The 23,599-nt window shown below is 38.6% G+C and overlaps 1 protein-coding gene across 5 annotated transcripts in view; it reads left to right on the top strand.

The window, feature by feature from the left end:
• PTCH1 (patched 1) overlaps positions 1-23,599 on the top strand; it is a 67,523-nt gene that overhangs the window by 16,832 nt on the left and 27,092 nt on the right. For all 5 annotated transcript variants that reach the window (XR_008974554.1, XR_008974553.1, XM_057426428.1 and 2 more), the window contains 10 exons: positions 7,327-7,516; positions 8,877-8,946; positions 9,053-9,144; positions 10,611-10,809; positions 11,448-11,569; positions 13,394-13,541; positions 14,308-14,439; positions 14,721-14,876; positions 15,487-15,585; positions 16,964-17,089. Coding sequence is in view for 3 of the 5 variants with exons in the window: in XM_057426428.1 (XP_057282411.1) it covers positions 7,327-7,516; positions 8,877-8,946; positions 9,053-9,144; positions 10,611-10,809; positions 11,448-11,569; positions 13,394-13,541; positions 14,308-14,439; positions 14,721-14,876; positions 15,487-15,585; positions 16,964-17,089 (1,334 nt within the window). In the remaining 2 variants the exon portion in view is untranslated. The remainder of the gene's footprint in view (positions 1-7,326; positions 7,517-8,876; positions 8,947-9,052; positions 9,145-10,610; positions 10,810-11,447; positions 11,570-13,393; positions 13,542-14,307; positions 14,440-14,720; positions 14,877-15,486; positions 15,586-16,963; positions 17,090-23,599) is intronic.

Below are 23,599 nucleotides of genomic sequence, written 5' to 3' on the forward strand. Positions count from 1 at the left end.
TCCCCAGCATGTGTGAGGGGTAACTTAATTCATATCTTGTGATGGTTCAGGAGATAAAAAACAGCATTTTGAAGTGCATCGTTCTTGGGGGTTTTTTTTTGGTAACTTTTTTGCATTTTTAGGCCATAGTCTTTTTATCTTTTATCTTTGCTTCTTCTCTTTTTTAAGCAAAAACTAAGAACCTTGTGTTATCTTGTTCTCATTGTGACAAAAATGGTTGAGATGGTCACATTGCTTCTAGATTTTCTAGAAGTCCGTGGTGCTAAAGAGAGATTGAAATTGATTACATCTTCACATGCGATGTGTTAATATTCTAGACAGAGGGCCTCCTTTTGTTGGAGGAAAAGAAGAAGAAGAAGCATAGAGTGTCCAACTGGACGTTGGGAAGGGAGATGGTATGGCACAGGCTGTCTTAACTTGGACAGATACAACCATCACTATTCCATACATACTGTTGTAACGCAAAATATGTGTATTCAGTAGGGAAAATGCTGTGCGAGAAAACCTAGACACTGCGTGGAATTTCTGACTGCCATAGTCCAGTCCTGCCAGAGATCATGTCTAATTGTGTGATAAAGATGACAGTTTTTCATTGAGCTGTTGCACAGGCTATTGCATTACCATGTATTCTCCTTAAGACACTGATTGCTTACCACTGTGTTCTAGCTCTTGTAAGCTCATCATTTCTCAACAGATTTTTTTTTTTTTCAGTAGCTCAATTTTAGTCACTCACTGTGAAGTCTTTATTTTGCATAGTTAAATAAATGAGCAGAAAAGAAATTATTGCAGGTAACCAAAACTTTTTCTATAATGGAATCCCAATGGGTTTATGAGAGCCATTCTTAGTATCATTGGAGTATCAGATGCATCAAATACATTATAATATTGAACACTCAGTAGTTAAAAATACAACCATGTAAACCAATAGCAGCTCTGATTCTGCAAGTAGTCAGCGTTTTAAAAGTTTGAGAAATGGACATGTCAATTAGTCCCATTTCTTGTACTGACTTAGATGTCAATGGAAGTGTGCTGCACTTCCTCCCACCAAACAGTGTTACCCCTCTACTCTGCCAGTCAGGCCTAGAGAATGATAATTCTGAGGAAGGTGCTGTCTTCTCTGTTCTTCTGTCAGGATGCTGACTAATGCTGACTGTGTGCAGAAAAACTATATTCTGTTGCTGACAAAGAGCAGCACAGACAAGCTGAAACATCTGAGAGAATGCAAAGGCAGAACTCCCTAGAGAGCAACAGGAAGCTTTAAATCAAAAGGCCATTATTTTTCCATGCCCAGTAAAGGGCAGGGTAATCTTCATACCTGCCAGAGAACTTCAGTTCTCTATCTCAGTTTCTTTATAGGAGGTTTTGATCCTGTGTGAGTAATATTTGGCTTCCATGTTTTACTTTCATGAGATCCTTTATCAAGGATGCACAAAAATAGAAGTTGTCATTGGTGTCATTAGGTACTGCCTTTTGCTGTGTGGCAGGTGCAAACATTTCTAATCCTGGTACATAGTTATGACAGGGAAGTAAAACTGTGGCTGACTGGCTTATCTGTGCACCATTGTAATGGGCTGAAACTAATTTCATTTTGTAGTTCTTGAGTAACACCTGTGTATGCATGTAATAGGGATGCCCAATGCAACAGCACAAGGAGAGAGACTACTTGAGAAAGTGCAGTACAAGAAATTCCTTAATAGCAATCAAAGTTGAGGAAGACAGGCTATGTAGGTTGCCAGGGAGAGAAGTATGAAGACAAAAAACCCTTCCTGTGCCCATCCTGGCAGGGACAGGGTGATGAAGGGTGAGAAGACAAGGTGCCTGCAGCTTTCCACAGCCCAGTAACTTGCCCCGGGTGGAGAGCATCGCACAGGAGGGGCTGTGTGGTCTCCCTGTGAGCCTGGGCTGTTCTTGTCTTCCTCTGCACACTGCTGCTCTTTGGATTGATTGGTAAACATTGGGTCTTGGGTGAACACATTGGGATATTATTCTCAGTCTTTGTTTTTATATGGTTACTGAGTCATGAAGGGGTTTTATTTTCTTTTTGTTTCCTGTTGTGGTCGTAACAAATACTGCAAATTGCAGAGGTTGCCTGCCTTGTCTAATGCTCAGACCATAACGTAAGCATTGTAAGGAGTGCTAATCTACACATCTGATTTATCAGAAAGTATCTGCATTTTTTGTAGGGATGAAATGAAAACACTGTTTGTGTGAGGTGCCTGTGGATATTACATGTATTGTTTTATTGCTTTGAGTTGTTGCTGTCAAAGAGTTGGTCTGGATTTCTTTAATGCTACACATGTATGGTCCTAGAAAAGAGGAAAAGATGGTTTTGCTCAAACAAAGCAGAAATATGTCAGCCCTCCAACAAGTGTTCACGTGGAAACACCTTAAGACCCATAGTCTTCAGAAAGGAGGTTCTCCAGAAGGTTTTGCTACGTTCATGTACTTCAAGGGATTGTAAGGGAAGAACCTAGGCTCCAAACCCAGTGGGTGTTTCTGGAAATCTTGCCTGTCAGTCCTACACATTGGTAGGCAAGCATTTTTATCCCAAGTGTTTGGCTGTAAAGAATGTTCTGTTTTAGAGGGAGCTTGCTGAGCAACTTGTGGCTCAGTTGCGCACAAGGCGACGAATGGTTAATAGAGGTAGCGTTCATGTCTGAAAAGAATAACGAAACCTCAGGGTATGTGATGCAATTCCAGTAACATGAAATGGAACATTTCAGATATTCTGAGAAATAAATGTTTCCTGCCTTTTCAGGTATCAGACAGTAAATTAACTAGCAGTGATTTTCAGCTATCACTCATTGATTTAGGACTGATCTCTTACTGCAGCAGAAGTCAATACTGAAACTACTCAGTGCAGAAGAGACTGCAGTTCCTAGTGGTGGTTTCCAGAGTTCTTTAAAAGCATGTTAATGTAATGACATGTAAATTTTGAATGCTGGTTGTGACAAAGACATAGGTAAGACACTGGCATTCACAGTGGAAATGAGCACATACTGAATGACCCAGTAACCCTGAAATTGTCAATAAGTCAGTGGAAGAAAATTTGCCAGGAATTGTGCCAGTGAAAACAAATATGATTTTGCTCTTATGTCATTGGAGGGTGCATACGTGTTGTTCAGAGATACACTGGAGACAAGCAGTTTTGTTTTTCTGGGTTTTTCACTCAAGATGTGCTGAAGCATTTTAATGTGTGATTACTGAAACACTGGGACTGTGACCTCAGTGCTTCGTAGTGAGATCTAGAGCCTTTCACCTCTAGGTCACGGGTTCAGGTCTGCCTCAAGTTAAGGGTGACTAAAACTTGTTACCACCTGACAGCTGTTCATTGCTCTTGGGGGAGGGAGACATGGTGGTCCTTACATAGTTCTTAACAATCCAGCATCCACGCTGACAATTACAGCTCTCTTCCAGCCACTCAGAAAGGGCAAAGAATTTAGTACCTTGACCAGCTTCTATTTGAGTCAGTGTGGAAGTTTAGGAGGAGCAGCAGTGTGTTTCATGGTATGGGGTGCTAACTTGTTCAAAGCAGATCTCATGTGTTACAGCAAAATGCTAAGAAGGAAGCCTGGGGTGGGGGGGAAGGGGAAGACACTTTCCACTTCTCTGGAGAAAAAACCCACATTATTTTAAGAAGGAGTAATATTCAACAAAAAAGATGCTGTCAATAAAACTATCTCACATTGAACACTGGTCTTCAAACATATTTCTGAGAATTAGGACCTGATATTAAGTAAGAAATGGTGCTAGGACATGATATTACTACTTTGTTGTGATTTTTTTACCCCTTTTTAAAAATCTGTTAGCAAAATTGTAGAGCTGGCATTGTATCTCATTTCTAGGCTAGTAGGCAGACTACATTGCAGGTGTAGTAAGCAGACACCCAGAATCTGATGACACTGTTGGAATGATAGAATCATAGAATCAACTAGATTGGAAAAGACCATTAAGATCATCAAGTCTGCTGAATTGTGTTACCACTGGCCATGAAACAACTTACTGATCTGTTATTTAAATCAGCATTTTGGCTTGTGGGAATATGTGTTACCAACTCTAGGCACTAAATCATAAGGAATCATGTAAAACAGGACTTAATGTCACCAAGTGGCTTTTGATATATTGAAAAAGGAGACTGACGTGGATTTTGTCACCTGGATATTAAAGTGAAATAGTTCTGTCTGTCTTTGACATGGAATAAAATGGGAAATAATGGTACTGTATTCCATAAGTACAATTTAAATCAGTAGCATTTTAAGTGTAAAATGTTGTCACCAAATATATGAAAGCACTCCATAAAGGAAAATCACAAAACACCAGAATTTTGTTCCCTGGTTATGTTTTCCATTATATCATTTTGTCCTGTAGTATGGAAATCCCATTACTATAATGTGTGTTATCTTGTTGTTTTTTTTTTTCATGCAATTGCAAAAAAATGACTTTCTGTGAAGTGTGTGTGTTTAGCATAGTACTGCATAGTACTTCAGCACAGTAAGGTGAGAGGCTTCAGGTGCATTTCAGTGGTTTCTCTCTTAGTTTTTTTGCACCAGCTATGAGTAGTCTGAAAAAAAAGCCCCCCAAAAGGCAACAAGGGACTTGATTTTTAGAAAGAGCATATTCAGCCGATTGTGCCGATTGTGAAGGCTTAAGATCTCTGGGTATGGCAGCTTCCAGTGATCTTTGCAAACTTTTAATTAAAATAAATGAAAACATAACTGGTAGAAACTTTTTAAATTCCCTTTTGCTCTTTATTGTTCCTCTTATGTTGAAAGGCCACTGATGTATCCACTTGCTTCTGGTCTGTCCACGTATTTTCACATAATCTAACTTTGGCAGTCAGAATTTTTCTCTGCAATCTACATTTATAATTTCTTAGTACCTGGGTGTTACCTTATAAAGTGTTACGTATAAAGTACCTACAATTGCCTGTACTCTATTTGGCTGAAGAAACATACAAAACAGATCCATCAAGGAAATAATTAAATGGTGTAATGCTTTAAGAAGAATGTGGAGTGGATCTACTGCTGGGTTCTGGAATGTGCGCCTGCCTTCTTGGGTGGTTTTGCTATTCCTGTTTTGAATGTTAAAAGGGGAAAAAAAACAGCTTCTGTTCTGATGACTGACTTGTGTTATGCAATTCTGAATTCTAAATCTGCCTTGTTCAGTGAAGTTAATGTGGTTTGACAGCACCTTGATTAGGAAGCAATCATTTCTGTTGATAGTAAACAGTTAGTCACTTTCAGCAGAGATAGGAATGCCACCCTTTGTCTTGCATGAAGTATGATTTGTTGGTTCAAGTCCTGGTTAAATTCAAAAGGAAACTGTGGGTAGAATGGGAAAGAATATAGCATCAGAAGTTTATGGTAGACTCCACAGCCCTCGTAAAACTGGGCCGTTATTGTCTTGACTGGCATTGAGACACAAAAGAGGGAGAGGGACATTTTGCCTTTGGAAACATTTGCGGTGTAAAGGACTGAAAAACAAAGCTCTGGTTCAAAGAATTACAGATTAGGAGAACTCTTCTCCCTTACCCCCAGCCTATATTCCTATAAGATGAAGCAAAATTTGTTAGTATTTCATAGACCACTGGTTGGTGGAGAAAGGTGGCATGAACACAAACCTGATGAGTGAAAGTACTTTCAGGGTTTAATTCTTGATAAAAGTTAACAATAACTTTTTGTTACCATGCATATGCAGTCTCAGTGATTGTCTATTCTCCCACTCTACTAAGAGGGATGTTAAGAAGTTGTAAAGGGACTCTGGGTAAGGAAGTTGTGCTTTGGTTTTTCTTTTTTCCTTCCTTACTGTGAACTGGTCACTGTTTATTTGGAGGACGGAGGTAATGCACGTGTGACAGGCTGAAAAAATGGAGTGTGTTGTGGAAACACTTATTTCTTCAAAGAATTCTTGAACAAGAAATTAAGCAATGCTTCATGCCAGAATGACTGTATGGTTTAATTGTTGGGGGTCTCATTCTGACAGCTTTATCCATGCAGGGGCCCAGCTTCTTGCCTGGTGGTCCTTTTAGCTCCAGGGGGCTACGGGTGGGTTGAAGGCCCAAGTGATTGAAAAAGTATGTCCCTGTTCAGGCTTTGGAATGCCATCTCCTGTGCTGCCAACTGGTTACTGATCAGTTTTCTGCTATACAACCCAGGAGGAGATAGATGTACATGCCTAATTTCTGTTCACACTGTTGCAGAGCTAAACCTTGGCAGTAATTCAGATCACCAGTGCCAAGCTGACTAGGGCTGAAAAAAAATGTAACAAATTAGACCAGGTCTGTAGCTTGGACTCAGCAGAGCAATAAAGGTAGTAAATTGTAAGGGATGGAAACAACATGTTAGTGGTATTCTTGTCCTCCTCATCTGGATGTGGTCTTGATTCAGCTAATTAATTGACCCTGCCTCCCACGTGCATTTGTTGGAGACACTAAAGGGGAGATTGTATAAAGTAGATGAACTCTAGCTGAATGCTTTTTTTGTAAGAGGGAAGATAATTTTCAATTCTCACCTGATATTTTCTGTCAAGGCAAATTGAATGTGGCTCCCTCTAGAGCCTGTCAACTCTACTGCTTCTCTCTGCCCTTTTCTTTTTTCTTCTCCCCCCAAATCCCCACCATGTCTTACTATGGGGCACACCATTCAGCTCACAAGGGTTGAAAAACAGATGTTGCTCATGAATGATCCCCTGTATCACAGCATGTTGTGCAGGTTCTGGACCACTGGAGTAAACTAGTGTCTGCTGCACTCACAACTGCATCTCTTCATGTGAAATTGGTAATTATTTCCCCCCCTTTTTTTTAAATTTTATTTAAGGCTGGAAGAAGTATTCCTGCACACTTACTGTTTTGCTCCTCCCTTTCTTAACTGAAGAGAAGCATTCTGCCTTTGCCAAACTATTTAGGAGAAGAGTGTAAATTAAAACCATTTATCTTGAAATGTGCTATTGGAGTGGACTGTTTATACAAGTGTAAGAAAGTGTAGGTAGCATTTGGTTTGGTCTGCAAGGAAAAGGTTTTTCTTTTTTGCTTGCTTTTTTTTAATTTTTACATATGGGATATTGGTTATAATATAGACAAAAGTATTTGAGGCTCCAGTTTACACGTCAGTGTTTTAGTGCAGGGGAGGCAATGGTAGGTTAATGAGGAACATAGGTTTTTTGCAGTGTTACTCAAATATTAGTTTTAAAGTTATACTGTCATCAGTTTGAGACCAAATAACGCATAAACATGATGGTCAAGTTTTTCTGACAGGAGAGTGCTCATCAAGTGAATCTAGAATAAACAGTCACTGGCTAATAACAAAGCTGTTGATATTTATCCATCAGTTGGTGGACGAGTGAGTCGGGAGTTAAATTACACACGGCAGAAGATTGGAGAAGAGGCCATGTTTAACCCTCAGCTCATGATCCAGACTCCACAGGAAGATGGTGCTAATGTACTAACAACAGAAGCACTCCGACAGCACCTTGACTCTGCACTTCAGGCCAGCAGAGTACATGTCTATATGTACAACAGGTAAGTGAAAAAGCAAAAGTTTTCTTGCCATCTCTAACAGCTAAAAAGTGGGCACATGCTTCCCTCCATCTATTTTTAAACAGCACTTCAGAGCCTTTCACTTTGGGCTGTGTTTTGATTTGAGTGTCACTGGTTTCTGATACTTGACTTTGTGCCATCATAGTGGTGACAAGTTGGCTTTTAACAAATAAGAAGGGGTAAGTGGGGTTGGAAGAGACTGTGAGAGTGTACCCCTATGGGCAGCGCTGCAGTATCCAGCATTGGTCTTGGTAAAGGAGTGGTGTCTATACTCTTAAACATAGGATCTTATGGTTGGGATTCCTCACATTGAAAACCCCTCCATATTAGAGCTGAATTCAGTTGCTGACACCATCATGAGGTACATAATGATTGTGATCAGCAGCACAGGTTACCATCCATCTAATAGTTCGGATATAAAGGGAAATGGCAGTGGGTGAAATAATAGCTGTTTAATAACATAGTACAGCTGGTCTTCAGAGTGTCTATGTGTGCAACTGAAGGTTGGAAGCTGTGTGTGGTCCAACAAAAAATAATAAAGGTGCACCTTAGTAAGGTACCAGCTTTAGGCTAGTAAGATGTCTCCCTGAAAAGTGGTTCCTCTGGGGTTTCTACTTACATGATTATCTGCCTAGGGGTGCTGCCTGTGAGGTATGAAGCCCCCTGTCTTTTAGCCCATCTTTTCAGCACATCCAGCTGATGCCTCAATGAACTAATGCTGAAGCTCCATTTATCTTTAACCCAGATCCTGCCTTCTCTAAGGTCTTAGAAGTCATGGCAGTGGAAGTTGACTCATAGCTGAAACAGGAGGGCAGAAATCATAATGATTTCATTTCTTCTGCATCTGTGGGTCAGCTGGGAATAGTCTAGTCTTCTGAGCTGGAGCTGGCTTCTCTCTCACTTCTGTCACTGAGTGGCATCTTAAGTCACAAACAGTCTCATTTATATAAAGGTGGATTTTTGTCCTTTTAACAGATATTGACTAGCCTGAACATCCAGAAGCAGCTCCATTGTTTTTAATGAGTTTTACAGAGAGTGTGAGAATAACTGAAACAAATATCTTGTCTGTAACTACAAAAAGAAAGGCATTTCCTTTTTTTTTTTTTTTTTGGTGAGGCATTTTCATCTATGCTGAATACTACTTGCCTTTCTGAATGCTTTACTTACTGCTTGAGGCCAGTATGTGTATCTGAGTTACAATTTTAAATGTCTATTACATTTTAAAGATAATTTTTCAATAATTGTATAAGAAAATGTCCTGCAATAGCTACTAAGAAGGAGAAAAATAACTGTTACAGCTGAACCCAGAGAGAAAAAAATTTGTTCTTTCTGTTTCTTACAGACAGTGGAAATTGGAACATTTGTGTTACAAATCAGGAGAACTCATCACAGAAGCAGGTTACATGGACCAGGTATGTGCAGTCAGCACCTGGTTACAAGATTCGTCTATTTTCATGATTCAGCTTGTGCTCTTTTGATTATATTTAACTGTGGTTTTCCCCTTTTTGGTTTTGACAGATCATAGAATATCTTTATCCTTGCTTAATTATCACTCCTTTGGACTGCTTCTGGGAGGGAGCAAAGCTACAGTCAGGAACTGCCTATCTTTTGTAAGCATGATTTTTTATAACTTTCTGTTATAATGAAGTCTGGTCTGACTGCTTCTTATTGTGTAACTGTGTATGATTTTTCAGTTGCATTCCCATTGTTTACTCAAATTCTGGTTTAGCAGAAAAATAAAAGACAAAGTGTACTGTCTCTACAGAAAATACACATGGATTTTTGGTTATTTTTTCCTCCACTGACAAAAGATTTTCCTTTTTCTAAGAGATGATTTATAGCATTGATTTAAATCCTACCTTATTTTTCCCTTTCTGTGAGCATGCAGAAAAGTTTTTCTGAATTCAAGCTTTAAGAATTGTGTGTCTTTTTTTTTTCCTCCCTGAGATAAACTTGTTTCTGGTGTTTGCTTTGGTTTGGTTTGATTTTGTGTATGTACCACCTCTCTCCCCTCATTTCCCCCTCCCCCCAAAAACTTAGTTGGCTGGGAATTCCTAAGAAAATGTCTTGGCTTAAATCTCAAGTCTTCCTGAGGACTAAAGAGCAAATCCTTTGCTTCTAAGATCATTAAAGAAACCATATAGTATCTTTTATGGGTGGTTTCTCACAGTTTACAAGTGTGATATAATATGCCCTGAATCCTTTAAAGAGTTAACTGTTAATCTGTGCAGGCATTTTCTGTTAATTATGCAAGAGTTAGCATTTAAGTTATTGTTTCTGTCCTGGTTTGCATGTCTCTGTAAAAGCAATTTGCAATGGCCATCTTCTAACCTTTAGTGTACAGTTTTAGATGGGGAAATAAGGGGTTTTGTGTTTTCTGGTTGGGAGATTCAGAATAATGACTTAAGCCTGGTTAAGCAGATACAGTGTGGTTTGAATCGCAGAATAAGGCAGCCAAAAGCCTTTCTAGTCTGTCAACATCACAAATTCAGGAGTGGGGGGTGGAAGACTTGACAGCGATAGTGGTGACAACCATGGTAGCAGGAGAGCTTGATGGTTGATAGTCAAGCTGCCAGGTCATTTGAAGGAGAGCAGCATTGTTAAACAAAGATCAGTTATATTGATTGATTACATTTGCAAGATGATTAGTAGACTAGCAAGAAGTAATCTGATACTATGAGAAAGACTTTCTTTCCTCAGCTCCCTCTCTTTTTTCCCTTTCCCCTCCCCCCCTAATTCTTTGAAGCAGCAGTTGGCTGCTTTTTTGTTATTTAGGTGCTTGATGATTTGTTTTGCTTTGCTTGTAAATGGAAGTATTTTTGACCTGTGGTTATTCCACAGTTCTTTTTAAGACCTGAATATTTTTGTTAAATTTGCAACTGGGCTGCAAGAAAAGTACATAAATCTAATTAAAACATGCCTTACATTTTACAAAACAAACTTATGGGAAAAAGTTTTACCTTATAATGGAAAATAACTCGTTTATTTGTGCAAATATGAAATTTAAAAGTATGTTTGTTTTGGTACTTCTTTTGTCTTTTCTGTGTGTGTCATTCTCTCCTGGTTTTTCTTGCAGAGGGAAGCCTCCTTTACAGTGGATCAACTTTGACCCCTTAGAATTCTTGGAAGAGTTAAAGAAAATAAACTACCAAGTGGAGAGCTGGGAAGAAATGCTGAATAAAGCAGAGGTTGGTCATGGTTATATGGATCGACCCTGCTTGAATCCTGCTGATCCCGATTGCCCAATTACAGCTCCCAATAAAAATTCCACTAAAGTGAGTTTCATTGTCCTTGTGTATATCTTTTCAAGTGTGGCTGAGGTTGGTGGGGGTGAGAGAGAGGAGAAAAGAAGGTACCATTTTCTTCCAAGCTAGATATAGTTTGTATTCTTGAGTGATAAATTCTTTCTGTTCCTGTTACATGCACTTAGCCCGCAGTTATGAAGTTTCCCTCATTCTGTGGTACGGTGCTTGAGCCCATGTATTTAAACTGAGAGTGCACTTGTCAGCTACGGTCTGAGAATGGCAATGTGGTGATGTGGCACTTGAGCAAACCTGATGCCTTTGACATAGCCACTTCTGGAATACAGCTGACACTATATGCTTGTGCAGTGCAGCAAAGCCTTCTTTCAAAGTAGCGTCAGTTTTGCTGACTTTTTTTGAGAATTTGAAGTCACAGACCCCAGTTTTATGTGTCCCTTTATCAATTACTTCACACTGTGGAGAAATTACAGTCTCGTCTACACGTATCCATCTGATCTGTTCAGTCTGATTTGTTGAAAACATTTCTCTTCCTAGATCTCCTGGATTGTGTGTTTAATGCGTGTTATTCTGGTATACTGGGTGTTGAATTAGGGTATGAGTTTGTCTAAAGATATGAAACTGATTAACTGTTTCTTAAAAACTTTTTCTAGCCTCTTGATGTAGCCCCTGTTTTGAGTGGTGGATGCTATGGACTGTCGAGAAAATATATGCATTGGCAAGAGGAGTTAATTATAGGTGGTACAGTCAAGAACAGTTCTGGTAAACTTGTCAGGTAAATGTTTAAAGAAAACGTCAAAGTTTTTCTTTGTTAGAGTTTGAGTTCTGGGGTATGGGGGAGGATCATGCAAAATCTACTGCCCTTCATGAATCTCAGTTTAGGAGGACATGTCTCAAGAGAAAGAACTTAAAAGTGATTAGGTAGTTTAAATTTAAGGAATAGTCATTGCTTCCTGCTTCTAACCTCAGAATGCTAATGTACGTTGCTCAGAAAGAAAGCTTTTTCTTGGCAATTTTATTTATAGAATGTGTGTTGAACAGTGTTTAAAGCACTGAACACTTTTGAGCATGTTTTGAAGTACCATCAAAGTAAAAGGAGGAGGAAAAACAATTTGGATAATGTGGCATTCATTTGACTTGTCAGAATTCCAGAATCTCCACTGAACTTCTTGTTCAGGTTCAGTATAGAGAAAAGTCTGTTTCTATGTCTATGTTTTGAGCAGTAAAACAAACTTGTTTGTTTCAGACTTCTTGAAGAAGTCATGGAATATTGGACTTCAGTGGGGAAAAAAGCCTGTGAAATAGAACTGTCCTGAAAACTGTAGACCATGCTAAGCTAAATGAAGTGTGACCAGTAGGTTGAAAGAGGTTATTCTGCCCCTCTGCTCTCTCTCGAGACCCCACTGGGTGCAGTTCTGATGTCCCCAGCATAAGAAGGACATGGAGCTGTTGGAGCAAGTCCAGAGGAGGGCCTCAAGGATGATCAGGAGGCTGGAGCACCTCCCATATGAAGACAGGCTGAGAAAGTTGGGGGCTGGAGAAGAGAAGGCTGCATGGAGACCTCATAGCAGCCTTTCAGTATCTGAAAGCAGGCTGCAAGGATGCCAGAGAGGGACTCTTCGTCAGGGGCTGTAGTGATAGGACAAGAGGTAATGGGTTCATACTTAAACAGGAGAGATTTAGGTTAGATATAAGGAAGAAGTTCTTTACTGTGAGGGTGGTGAGGAGCTGGAACAGGTTGCCAAGGAATTTGTGAATGCTCCATCCCTGGCAGTGTTCAAGACCAGGTTGGAGGAGGCTTTGAGCAACCTGATCTAGTGTGAGGTGTCCCTGCCTATGGCAGAGGGGCTGGAACTGGATGATCTTAAGGTCCTTTCCAACCCAAGCCATTCTGTGATTCTACAATTCTTGCATATATAATATAGAGAACTTTTACTAGAACTTTTAATATGAATGTTGACCTTTTTTACATGCACACTAAACATTGGTAATTCTTTCAACAAGTAGCCAAATTATGCATTTTTAATGAAAAATAAGATAGTTCCTTAATCTTCTAAAACTATTGGTTACATTTGCACACTGTGGAAATTCAAGATGGATAGTGGTTTTCATTGTGTAGTCCTTGCAGATTGTCAGGCATCAGGAATTTAATCTGGCATTTGTCTCCAAGGGACGAAAGAGATCAAGGTATTCAAATGACAAATTGCCAACAGCATTTACAAGATCTCATAGAAATATGTGTTCCTGTGGCATCCTCACAGTAATCTGTCTGTCAATCATGATCTTTATAACTGATTTGTAGGGTTACTTTCTTTGCTCCTGAAACTGATCCTATTGAAAATGACGGCAAAATTCTCATTAACTTCAGTGAAACCAGATTTAGCCTCAATATTTGCACAGACCAGTACAGATGCATCAGATACACAGTAGAATAATTATACTCTGTTAAATTTTAATACAAACATGTGCCTTATAAAACAAGAACTCATGCAAGCTCCTGTTAGAGTCTCATTTGTGACTTGATGTCATAAAAATAATTTCCTGAAAATGCTCATTTTTATGCTTCTTCCTTCTCTATGCTCTTCTCTCCATGTCACAGTGCCCAGGCTTTGCAAACCATGTTTCAGTTAATGACTCCTAAGCAAATGTATGAGCACTTCAAGGGGTATGAATATGTTTCACATATCAACTGGAATGAGGATAAGGCAGCAGCAATTCTGGAAGCCTGGCAGAGGATGTATGTTGAGGTAAAATTAAAAATAACCTAGATAACATACTATGAAGTCCTGCAAAGATCCACTGGCTTCTGTCACAGCTTTTCTTCAAGGAAGATGCTTAAACTAGAACTGAGTTATTGCCACGCAGTTTTTAAGTTGCCTCCTCCCCTCCAATGAAGGAGCTGCTTATTATTCACATATGAGAAGCCATGAAAGTTTTGCTCTTTGCTGTCTGGGACACTTGGTTTGCTGGGGCTGAAAAAGAACCAGAGAGTTAGCTGGCATTCAAAACTTTTGGTTGGCATGGTTATTCTAAGGGTGTCTGGAAAACATTAGCCAGTCACAGGCTGCTCTCCCAGCAGCAGCCCTGGTGGGAAGGCTGTGTGACAGTACATGGTCTCTGTGTCCCAAGCTCTGACCTCTGCTGCACTGCTTCTGACCTCTGTGAATGGCCCAGGCGGGGAGGGGGAAAGAGGAGTACTTGAGAGATTGCTGGGCTTGGGCTAAAGGCAAAATTCATACTGCAGTAAATGCATGGTGGAGTTACGGGAGGAGTGTTACAGTTAAACGTTTGGAACGGGCTAGGAAAGCAATAGCCTTTCCTGAAAGATGCAAATTCATGTCTGATAATCAGTAGTTTGCAAACAGATTTGTGTAGCATCAGCATAATCTCTGTGTAGGGTGCTGGCTTTCGCAGGGACATTAAGTCTAAAGTAGCTGATTTCAGATGTGTGCTGTAGAAGATGGTAATAAATTTTTTCTTTAGTCACAACTAATTTTATTTTTCTTTTCATAGGTTGTTCATCAAAGTGTTGCACAAAACTCTACTCAGAAGGTGCTCTCCTTTACTACGACCACCCTAGATGACATCCTAAAGTCATTTTCTGATGTCAGTGTTATCAGAGTAGCTAGTGGCTACTTACTAATGGTAATAAAATAAATGTATTTAATTTTCTCTGGTAGTAGAGCAGGGATTAAATATTTTATTGTTACCAGTCAGCAGTCCAGAACATTTTAGATATATATATCAACTACAGTTTGTAAACTTGTCTCAGGCTTGTCACCTGTTTCTCTGTGTGACATTTGCGATGTGTCTATTCTATTTAAAAATGTTCGTATTTTGGTTGATAAGAGATAGCTGTTAGACAAGGATCCATTCTGATATTTTGCTTTTTTCCCCTCAACTTCTTCCCCCTCCCCTTGCTTTAGCTTGCCTACGCCTGTTTAACAATGCTGCGGTGGGACTGTGCCAAGTCTCAGGGTGCCGTGGGGCTGGCAGGAGTCTTGTTGGTTGCACTCTCAGTGGCTGCAGGATTGGGCCTGTGCTCATTGATTGGAATTTCCTTTAATGCTGCCACAACTCAGGTATTTAGGAGACACAAGTCTGCTGTTAAATTACAAGTACTCTGCTAGTAAATGAACACAACTGAATCTTTAGGGGGCAAAAAACCTGCAAAAGTATTTTGGCATGAGATTTTTATTTGTGCCTTTCTCCCATCTCATAGCTTTTGCTGTAAGAAATTATGTGGTCATGCTGTAAAATGATACTGAAAGGCAAATATCATGCAGTTTGTATAATTACTAGATTCTGGGTTATTTGATTTTTCTGTTCCCAGCATGAGTGGAGGCATCCAGTTGTACATAATAAGTTGTAGGTTTTGTCTTTACATCTGAATTATCAGGATGCTTAGATTTTGCAAATATTTTTACTACAGCTTGAATTATTGTCAGATATTTCTTGTCTACCCCAAAATTGAATCATTTTTTGTGTACCTGTAAACGGTATGCTGCAAGTTCCTCAGCAGTATTCCAGAATAAAAGTTAATAGCTGTATCACATCCTTTTGATTTTCATGTTACCCTTGGATTTGTGAATAGTGTAATGTAAGTTGCTTTAATTAGCCATTTAATGGGTAGCTGCATGGCAGATCATAAAACAGCTTTCTTGTTTGTTTTTTGTTTGTTTCTCCCCCAAGGTTTTGCCTTTTCTTGCTCTTGGAGTTGGTGTAGATGATGTTTTCCTTCTGGCACATGCATTTAGTGAAACAGGGCAGAATAAGAGAATTCCATTTGAGGTAATAACGAATGGGGATTTGGGGGAAGATAAAATGAAAGATGTTATGTAGGAAAAGATAACTGTATCCAGAATTAATTAGCAGTGATTAGAAAAACCTATATATTTTCTCAAACGCTTTTCCTAGGGTCTGGAAATTCTTATTTCTGTCAAAATAGGAAATAATGGCAATACATGTGATCATAGAATGTTTTGGAAGGTTCAGATTCTTTTTTTTTTCTTTTTTAATAGTGTCTTAGATTTATTTTGACTTGAAATTTAAAATGTATAATTGTCATACAAAGACTAATTTTTGTCGTCCAAATTCTGCCCAAAATTTCAACAAAAGTAAGTGTAAATTTAGGAACAAACTCAAATACAAGTCTGACAATTAAATGATAGAATGCTTTCAATGGAAGAATGCAAAAATCTGAATGTGTAATGATTGAGGAGAAGGAGAGCTTAGAAAACAAAGATTTCTCTTTTTTGTATCAACTACTGGCTTTACTTATTTGTTTTGGTCTTAAATTTGAGTTATTTTCAATTTTTTGGGGGGGCTTCTGTTCTGGTGTTTGTAGTTGACTATAACATTTCAAAGTATAACATATTAATGTTATGAAATCTATGGTGTCATCAGTTCTATGATTCTTTCCTTTTATTGACCTTTTCACATGCAGTCCAAAGTTTCATATCCAAACTCAAGCAATTTAAAAGCAGTGTATATTTGTTGATGCTGTATTGTACAAGCAGTGTCTTTCTTGGGCTCTTTCCAGCTGATTTGGCATGCAGGCACTACAACTCAGTCTACTACAACCTCCATATGCTTCAAAATAGCCTGTTGGGTTGGGAAAGGGTCATGTGTTTATCTTGATTTCCCTCTGTTTTTTGTGTGTGGTGTCTGGGTTTTGGGTTGGTGGTTTGTTTTTTTTTTTCTTACATACTTCTTCAAGATACATAGGTATGTTATGCCTCATGCTGTTAATACGTGCTTATTTTGCTTGAAAAATGGGAACACCAAGTGGGACTAGTGGAAAATACATCCTACTTAAATACACATATATTTGATATAATGTCAGTTTGATATAGTGGATTTGATATAACGACAGTGATATAATGGGTTTATATCCTATATAAACCCATTTAGTTTTGTGTTCTGAATCAGCTCTGATAATATTTTCTACCCACAAACAGCATGAACACTTCATGTGCCATCTGCTTTTCTCCTAAACAGAGTACTTTGTATACTGTTTATTCTCACTATTCTCAAATGCACACCTGTGTTCAGAATTTCATTGTAATATTTTTTCACTGTTACTGTGTTATATCTGTCAGATGACCCCTTCGTTTGCAGGACATCACCTTATTCACTTGACTTTTAAGATACATCATTTGTTTTGCAGGACAGAACAGGTGAATGTTTGAAGCGAACAGGAGCAAGTGTAGCCCTTACATCTATCAGCAATGTTACTGCTTTCTTTATGGCTGCCTTAATCCCTATTCCTGCTTTACGAGCATTTTCACTCCAAGTAAGTTTGTATGCTCTTTGTTGGCTCTTATGCCTGGTCCCATCATGGAAAGCCAATGATGATACCTGTTAATAGTAGTGTTAAAGTTTGCATTCAGTGTTACTGCAGTTCACTGAACCAGTGTGTGATCACTGTTTACCATAGATCTGGGTGATAACAGCTCCTGTCTGCCCTTGATTCTGCTCCTCCCATTTCGCATGCCTGCAGTCTCTTGCATCCTGTTGGCAGGTGAAAGAATACACTGCTTCATCATTGGGTTGAGTGGAAAGTTCAAGATGTATGTAACTAAGAAGAAACAGTTCTTCAGAAAGATTTGCATTCTTAAGTCAAGAGGAGTAGACTGTGCTTTACTGTGTATTGTAACATTCCTCATAGGAATTCAATCTTCCATTCATGCTTGTCTCATTTGCTGCTCTTAAAAACTATAACCATTGTGCAGTGACAGCAGCAAATATGCATTTGCCATTATTAATTATTACTGCAGCAGTTTGTACTCCTTACTTCCAACATAATTTTAGCAAACTTGGAGAAAGCTTGAAGAATTTTACATTCCAATTGCTTTGAGAGAAAATGTGAATTTTATGTGCTGAACCATGTATTGCTTGATCTATCTTTCTCCCTTTGTCTTTTTGTATTCGTTTGGACAATATACCTTCAGGAATATGAAATAGTAAGGATGCTGGAGAAAGCTTTCTTCTGCAAGCAAGGGCTCTTTGAAGAAAGCTCTGGGAGTTCCTCCCCTGACACAAGCAATTTATAGCGCTGTCTGACCTTGGTGCAGAGCAGGCAAACTTACTTTTTCAGTAGTTATTTTTCCTCTGCTATAGCCTGGTTGTCCAATCATTTTTCATTCTCCTTGAGCCCTTGGCTACCCAGAGGAAACAAGGGCTGCAATTTTTCTTAATACATGTGGCAATTGTTTTCAAAGATTTATGTACACCTTCATTAAGCTGTAAAATGGTAAACTGTTTGAGATTGCAGTTATGTTACCAATAAGCATTAATAGTTTGTTTACCACTTTCTCTCAGTAGGCAGTTTCATAGTGGATAATAAAAGAAAGTAAAAGCCTGTTTGGTTTTACGCACTTTTTTGCAGATTGTCTGTGGCAGCTTAAAACTGGATTCCTAATCCTGATGGATTAGCAATATTTAGCTCTCCTGATTTGCCAAAACCCTAGATTTCTATTCTTATAGGGCATGTGACAGTGAATTGTTTTATTTTATGGCAAAGAACAGTGCCAATGTGTGAAATATATTTTGAAGTATAACACTTCTTGTGTTGGAAGAGGTTACTCATGTCTTCTAAATCTGTGGCCCAAACACATTCAACATGTAATTTAAGCAGCCAACAGGCTGCTGGAGATCTTCACTGGGAATCAGTTGTTCAGCCTAAATGCACCTTATAACAACTATCCAATAGTTGATATCCAACTATCAAGGCCTTTTTGTCCTAATTGCACTGCTAACCTGTTGAATGTGAGCCACCAAAATTAATTCTTCCTTATATGATGAAATTTTGCTCAGCCTTTCTCTGTTCTTGCTCTTCACATGACATGTTCATTGTATTCATCAGAATGTGACAGGTTGCTTTTGGAACGTACATGAAGACAACATCTGTAATTGTTACTGTAATCTAAGTATAAGTTAAATACACCTTTCTAAAGTCTTTTCTTTTTGAAAGACTTTGCTGCCACACTGTAGTCTGAGTCAGTGAAAGTTCATAAAATGAAGTCTGCACAGCAAAATGACAAACAAAAAGTTTCCAGTGCGATTTCAACATATTCATGTACAAACATGTTATTATTCAGAATAAAAACATCACGATCTCAGTCCTTTCTAAGGCAGTGATTAATATGGAATCTATGTGTAGGAATGTTTGGGTGTCCAGAAATTAATGTTTGAGTTGCTCAATCTTTCTCTCACATGCATCTGTAATTTGTCTTTGCTTGCGCATAGTAACCCCTTATATATATACAAGAGATGGAAAAATGTGCAAAAAAAAAAAAAAAAGAGAGCTGGAGACCTGTAATAAAGATTTACTGATGGCAGAGCGATATATATGACTGATATGTATATAATTAACCACTAAAATAACACCCTTTGTTGTTAGAAAGGAACACCTATTACTTGCTTTGCCTATCTTCACCAGGTAAAATCAAAATCAGGTGATGCATTAATCATAACATTCAGAATCACATAACTATGGCAGATTTTGGTGGGTGGTCTATATGGATTTCTTTATTTCCAGTCTTCTTCCTCCCTCTCCCTTTTACTCAGGCTTGTTTAAACAAGAAAGTCCTTGCAGTCTTTGATAGCTTCCTAGGAAGACTTAGAAAGCAATGAAATAGTGCATTTACTTTTCACAGATGCTGCCTTCTTCTCATCTAGATAGTGAATTTTTAACAGATGGCTTAAAAAACGGATTGCTCTTGACCTTGTTTTGCTCTTCATTCACTTTTTTTGAGACATTGCAAGATAATTGTCAAAGTTTCCATAACTTTTGAGGCCCAGTATCTGTAAAGTAACCCAGCTGCTGAGGGAGAATAAATGGCTTCCTGCATCTACAAGCCCAGCTTTTAGTTAGAATCTCACAGGAGACAGGGACTGTTTTAGCTTTTTCTTCTTTTCTTTTTTTTTTTCATTTGTTGATCTTACTAGCTCCTTATTTAAGAAGTGTTAGGGCAGAGTTGCTGAACATGTCCCAGATACTGAGTTACAAGAATCACCTGTAAGAGTGCTCAGGACTTTGAAGGAGGAAGTCTTTAGTTTCCAGATGTGTTTCGTTTCTTAAAATTGTGGCAGAGGAACAGGTTATCAGGGAAATCCACTGAAGGTTTTTGAGGTTTGTAGTAAGAATGTCTTAAACATAGCCCTTTGTTTTGAGTATAAATGAAGGAAGGCAGGGCAGAGCCAGATTATTCAAACACCATTACGGAATAAATTCTGCCAAGGAAAGAGAAGCTTCACAAAAAGTCATCTAACTCTTCTTGCTTACACCAGAAACTTCCTCCCCTAGCAGCAGAGGAGTGGTGTGGATTCACTAATGAGCAGGCATGGAACTTTTCCCAGTAAGTCTTAGCTGTAACTTTTTCCCTCACCAGAAGAATGACAAGTTTTTTTTCCTAAATGTACCAGGTGGTGTGGTGGCGGGTTTGTGGAGAGAAAGAATGTAAGTTTTTAAGCTCATTCAGTTATCTTGCTCTGCTGAAGTAGTTTGTCCTCCTCCTTTTACTCACATAATTTACCTTTGCCTGCTCCTGACGTGAGAATTTAACAAGAAAAATTAAAGCCTGAGGGAAAAGGTGGGGCACAGGGGCGATCTGGGTCTGTACACTGTCAGGAGGGAGTTGCAGATAGAGAGCAGTAGGGTGGAAGTTTCCCTGATGGACCTCCTCATCTCTTCATCACCTCTGGTTATACAGCACACCCGTTCTCCTTGGGTGGGCTGCCAGGAACAGCACATAGCAGCACATACCTTTGGTGGGGCCCCAGCCTACCAGCCTGGCTCATGTCTCCCTTGCTGCCTCCAGCACAGACTGCCATTCTTCTGTCTCCGTTAACAGTTGCAGCAGGAATAATATTTTTAGGCTGTGCATTATGAAAAGATGCAAAAAGCGGAGTATGTTTCTCAGGAAGTGGCCAACATTTTTTTCTGATTAATGGAATTTTTTTACTACTCTCTGATCTCATTTCACTGAATGCTTTCATTTTACACTCTTGAGTAGGCCCCATTTTATCCCTTCTAGGACTAATATTACCTGTGTTGATTTCTCAAGGAAAAGGTCTAAGGCCCTTTCCCACTTGACCATTCATCTCTGAAGGGGTAAGAGAAGATGCCCTGTTTCCAAAAATCTGAAGCATGCTGTCAGGTTGGGTGCTGCTAACAGATTGCCTGGAAGCTCTGCTACCACATTTTTTTGTTGCTACTTTTACAATCAGTGTAATAGTTACAGCTTGTGGGGAATTACAGTGGTCACATTTCTCATACGTTCCTCTTCCCAGCCACCAGATGTCTAAATGGTATTGGAGGGGGAGCAGTGGCTGATGCATCCGGTCAGGCACTGACTCACTCATCAACAGTTCTTCCTTTCCACTCCTTATCAAGTGACCACATGTTTTTTGATGGGACGACAAATTAAAGCTGGTACAGGAACAGTATTTTCTGTATTTAATTGTGAAAACTGAGAACATCCTTGAATATCTGAGGAGGTGGGTGAGGGAGAGACAGTGTGCAATAAGAAGTGAGGTGTTAAGTTCTAGGAATTTATTTAAGTCCAAATCAGAACAGTAAGGATTGTTTAAAAATACTTTACTTGCAGGTTTGGTACATCAACACCCTAAAAAGGGGTCTAAAAGGGATGCCATGTTATTAGGCAGATTCACTCTGTGTTGTTGGGTTAGTTTTGATGCTTCTTAAAAATCCAGTGTGAATATAACTAACTTTAATGGCATCTCTACCACACTCTTTATTTTCCAGGTTTAGTGGCATTTGAGATTCAAGGATGTTGGGGTTTACAAAGGGAACTGATATTGCATGAAGTGTTTGCATTTTTTGGAACAGAGGACTCCTGTTAGTTTTTCAGCCATGCTGAGAGGAGTAAAAATTACTGGGTCAAGCCTCACCTGTTTTTTCCAAATCTCACTACATCTTAGCAGATCCTTGATAGAAGATCTTGGATAGACACAACTAGTTATTCATGTTATATGGGTGATTCAGCCTTCTCTGGTTTAGCAGCAATAAAGCAAGCAGTTGTGTGAACTAGGTCCAGCAAACGCCTCGCTTGCAACAGCAGCCATTTGTTTTTCTGACAGATTCAATTTATTCTAGAGAGAATTAAAAGGAAATCACTTAATTTTAAAGTTTTGGTTATGACCTTATATACCTTTCTGCATGGATATTTATAAATCATGAAACAGTCACTCGATCTTTTTTCTCAAAGATGGCTAAACACTAATTTGGCTTTTAAGTACTTGGTAAATTCTGGTTTAGTAGCTATGTCTGTGAACAACCAGCAGGACCAAAATCATACTTCAGGCAGGCTAGAGAGAACAAAAGAGAAACACCAATAGAAAATAATTCTGTTTGCAACATATTTATGATTAAATTATTAGAAAATATTTACATAACTAGTTGATTCTGTCGTTTTCAGAGAAGTAAAACCAGTATCTAGTCTTTTTATTATACTTCAACAGCTTCAAAACCCTTGAAATCATTCAGTATGTTAGTACTTTGATTTTCACAGATAAATGCAAAAATAAAAATGTTGTTGTTTAGCCATTTTATATTATTTATTTGACATGTAAGCCAAGAATTTTGAAAACATGGATACTGGATATCACATCTTTTTAGCTACCAGCTTTGAGGCCTGATTTTTCAACATCAAAAGCAGCCATTCGTTTGTTCTGAAAAAAGGAGGGCCTATTTGTATCAGGTCAGCAACTTCATTTTTGTAGCCCAGCCTTTCTTCTTTTTTTATGACTGCTTTAACCTAAGTGGTCCTTACTTTAGAAGTTACAGGTGGGGGAACTTGATAGTTTGTATGATTTCCTTAACCTGAAATGAGGCTGCAATTGAGATAGCTACTGCTTATTTAATAGATAAAGAATAAGGATTTCAGAGTTCTTTTTCACCTGTTAATGGCTCAACCATTTTTTTTTTTCCAGTGACTTTCCTACTCTTACAGCTATATTCCAGTCCCATCTGTGCTCAGGCTTTTCCTTTGTGATGGCTAGTGCTCCTTACAATTCTGCATTACAAATAAATGCTATTAATAATAATGGTAGATGCTGCACCACATATGTTTTTGGAGATTCTCTGGGAATCTCTGTGTGGGAAAGGGTTTGAAGTAGGATTTGAAAGGAAAGGGAGGTTGGTTTTTTTCATTACGTAATACTCACTTTACAAATTAAACCAAGTACCCTTGTTCCAGTTTAAGACTCATTTTGGCAGACTGGGTCATTAATCAAGTTGTCAAACACAAACATATTAATACATAGATTTACTATGTGGTGTTGAATTAATTTTGATTCTCCTTTAAAAATAATCCTCAATAAGCCCACAGTGTTGCTCTTTCTGGCTAAACTTTTAAGTGAGTACTTGAAGTACTTTAGAATTTTAGTAAATATAACATTTTCAGTAAAATTTACTTAAACCTTTACTTAATTTCTGTTTTACCAGCGTGCTTTAATGTTATTGTGTTGCTTAAATTACTTCAGATCCCTTAAATGTGAGAACTTCCATTCCAATTCCACGTTTGGTTTTCCTTCCATCTTTTTTTACTCCAAATACAGCAGGATTGCATGCAGAATTATGATCTGTTGACTCTGCTTTTCCACTTTAAAAATCATCATCACATCCCATCACATCTCAGATGTATTAAAACAATATGAAGTTTATTATGGAAATAAATTAACTAATTGCAGTAGGCCTACCATCATGAAATAGGAATGTAAAATGTGTATCTCCCAGTTTACTCAGGGAAAAACTTGGAAGCATCTGATGGGTTGACAT

This window comes from Pezoporus wallicus, unplaced genomic scaffold (assembly GCF_028554395.1).
Source record: "Pezoporus wallicus isolate ANWC-B61680 ecotype Strahan unplaced genomic scaffold, APGP_CSIRO_Pwel_v1 contig_7162, whole genome shotgun sequence".
Lineage (NCBI taxonomy): Eukaryota > Metazoa > Chordata > Aves > Psittaciformes > Psittacidae > Pezoporus > Pezoporus wallicus.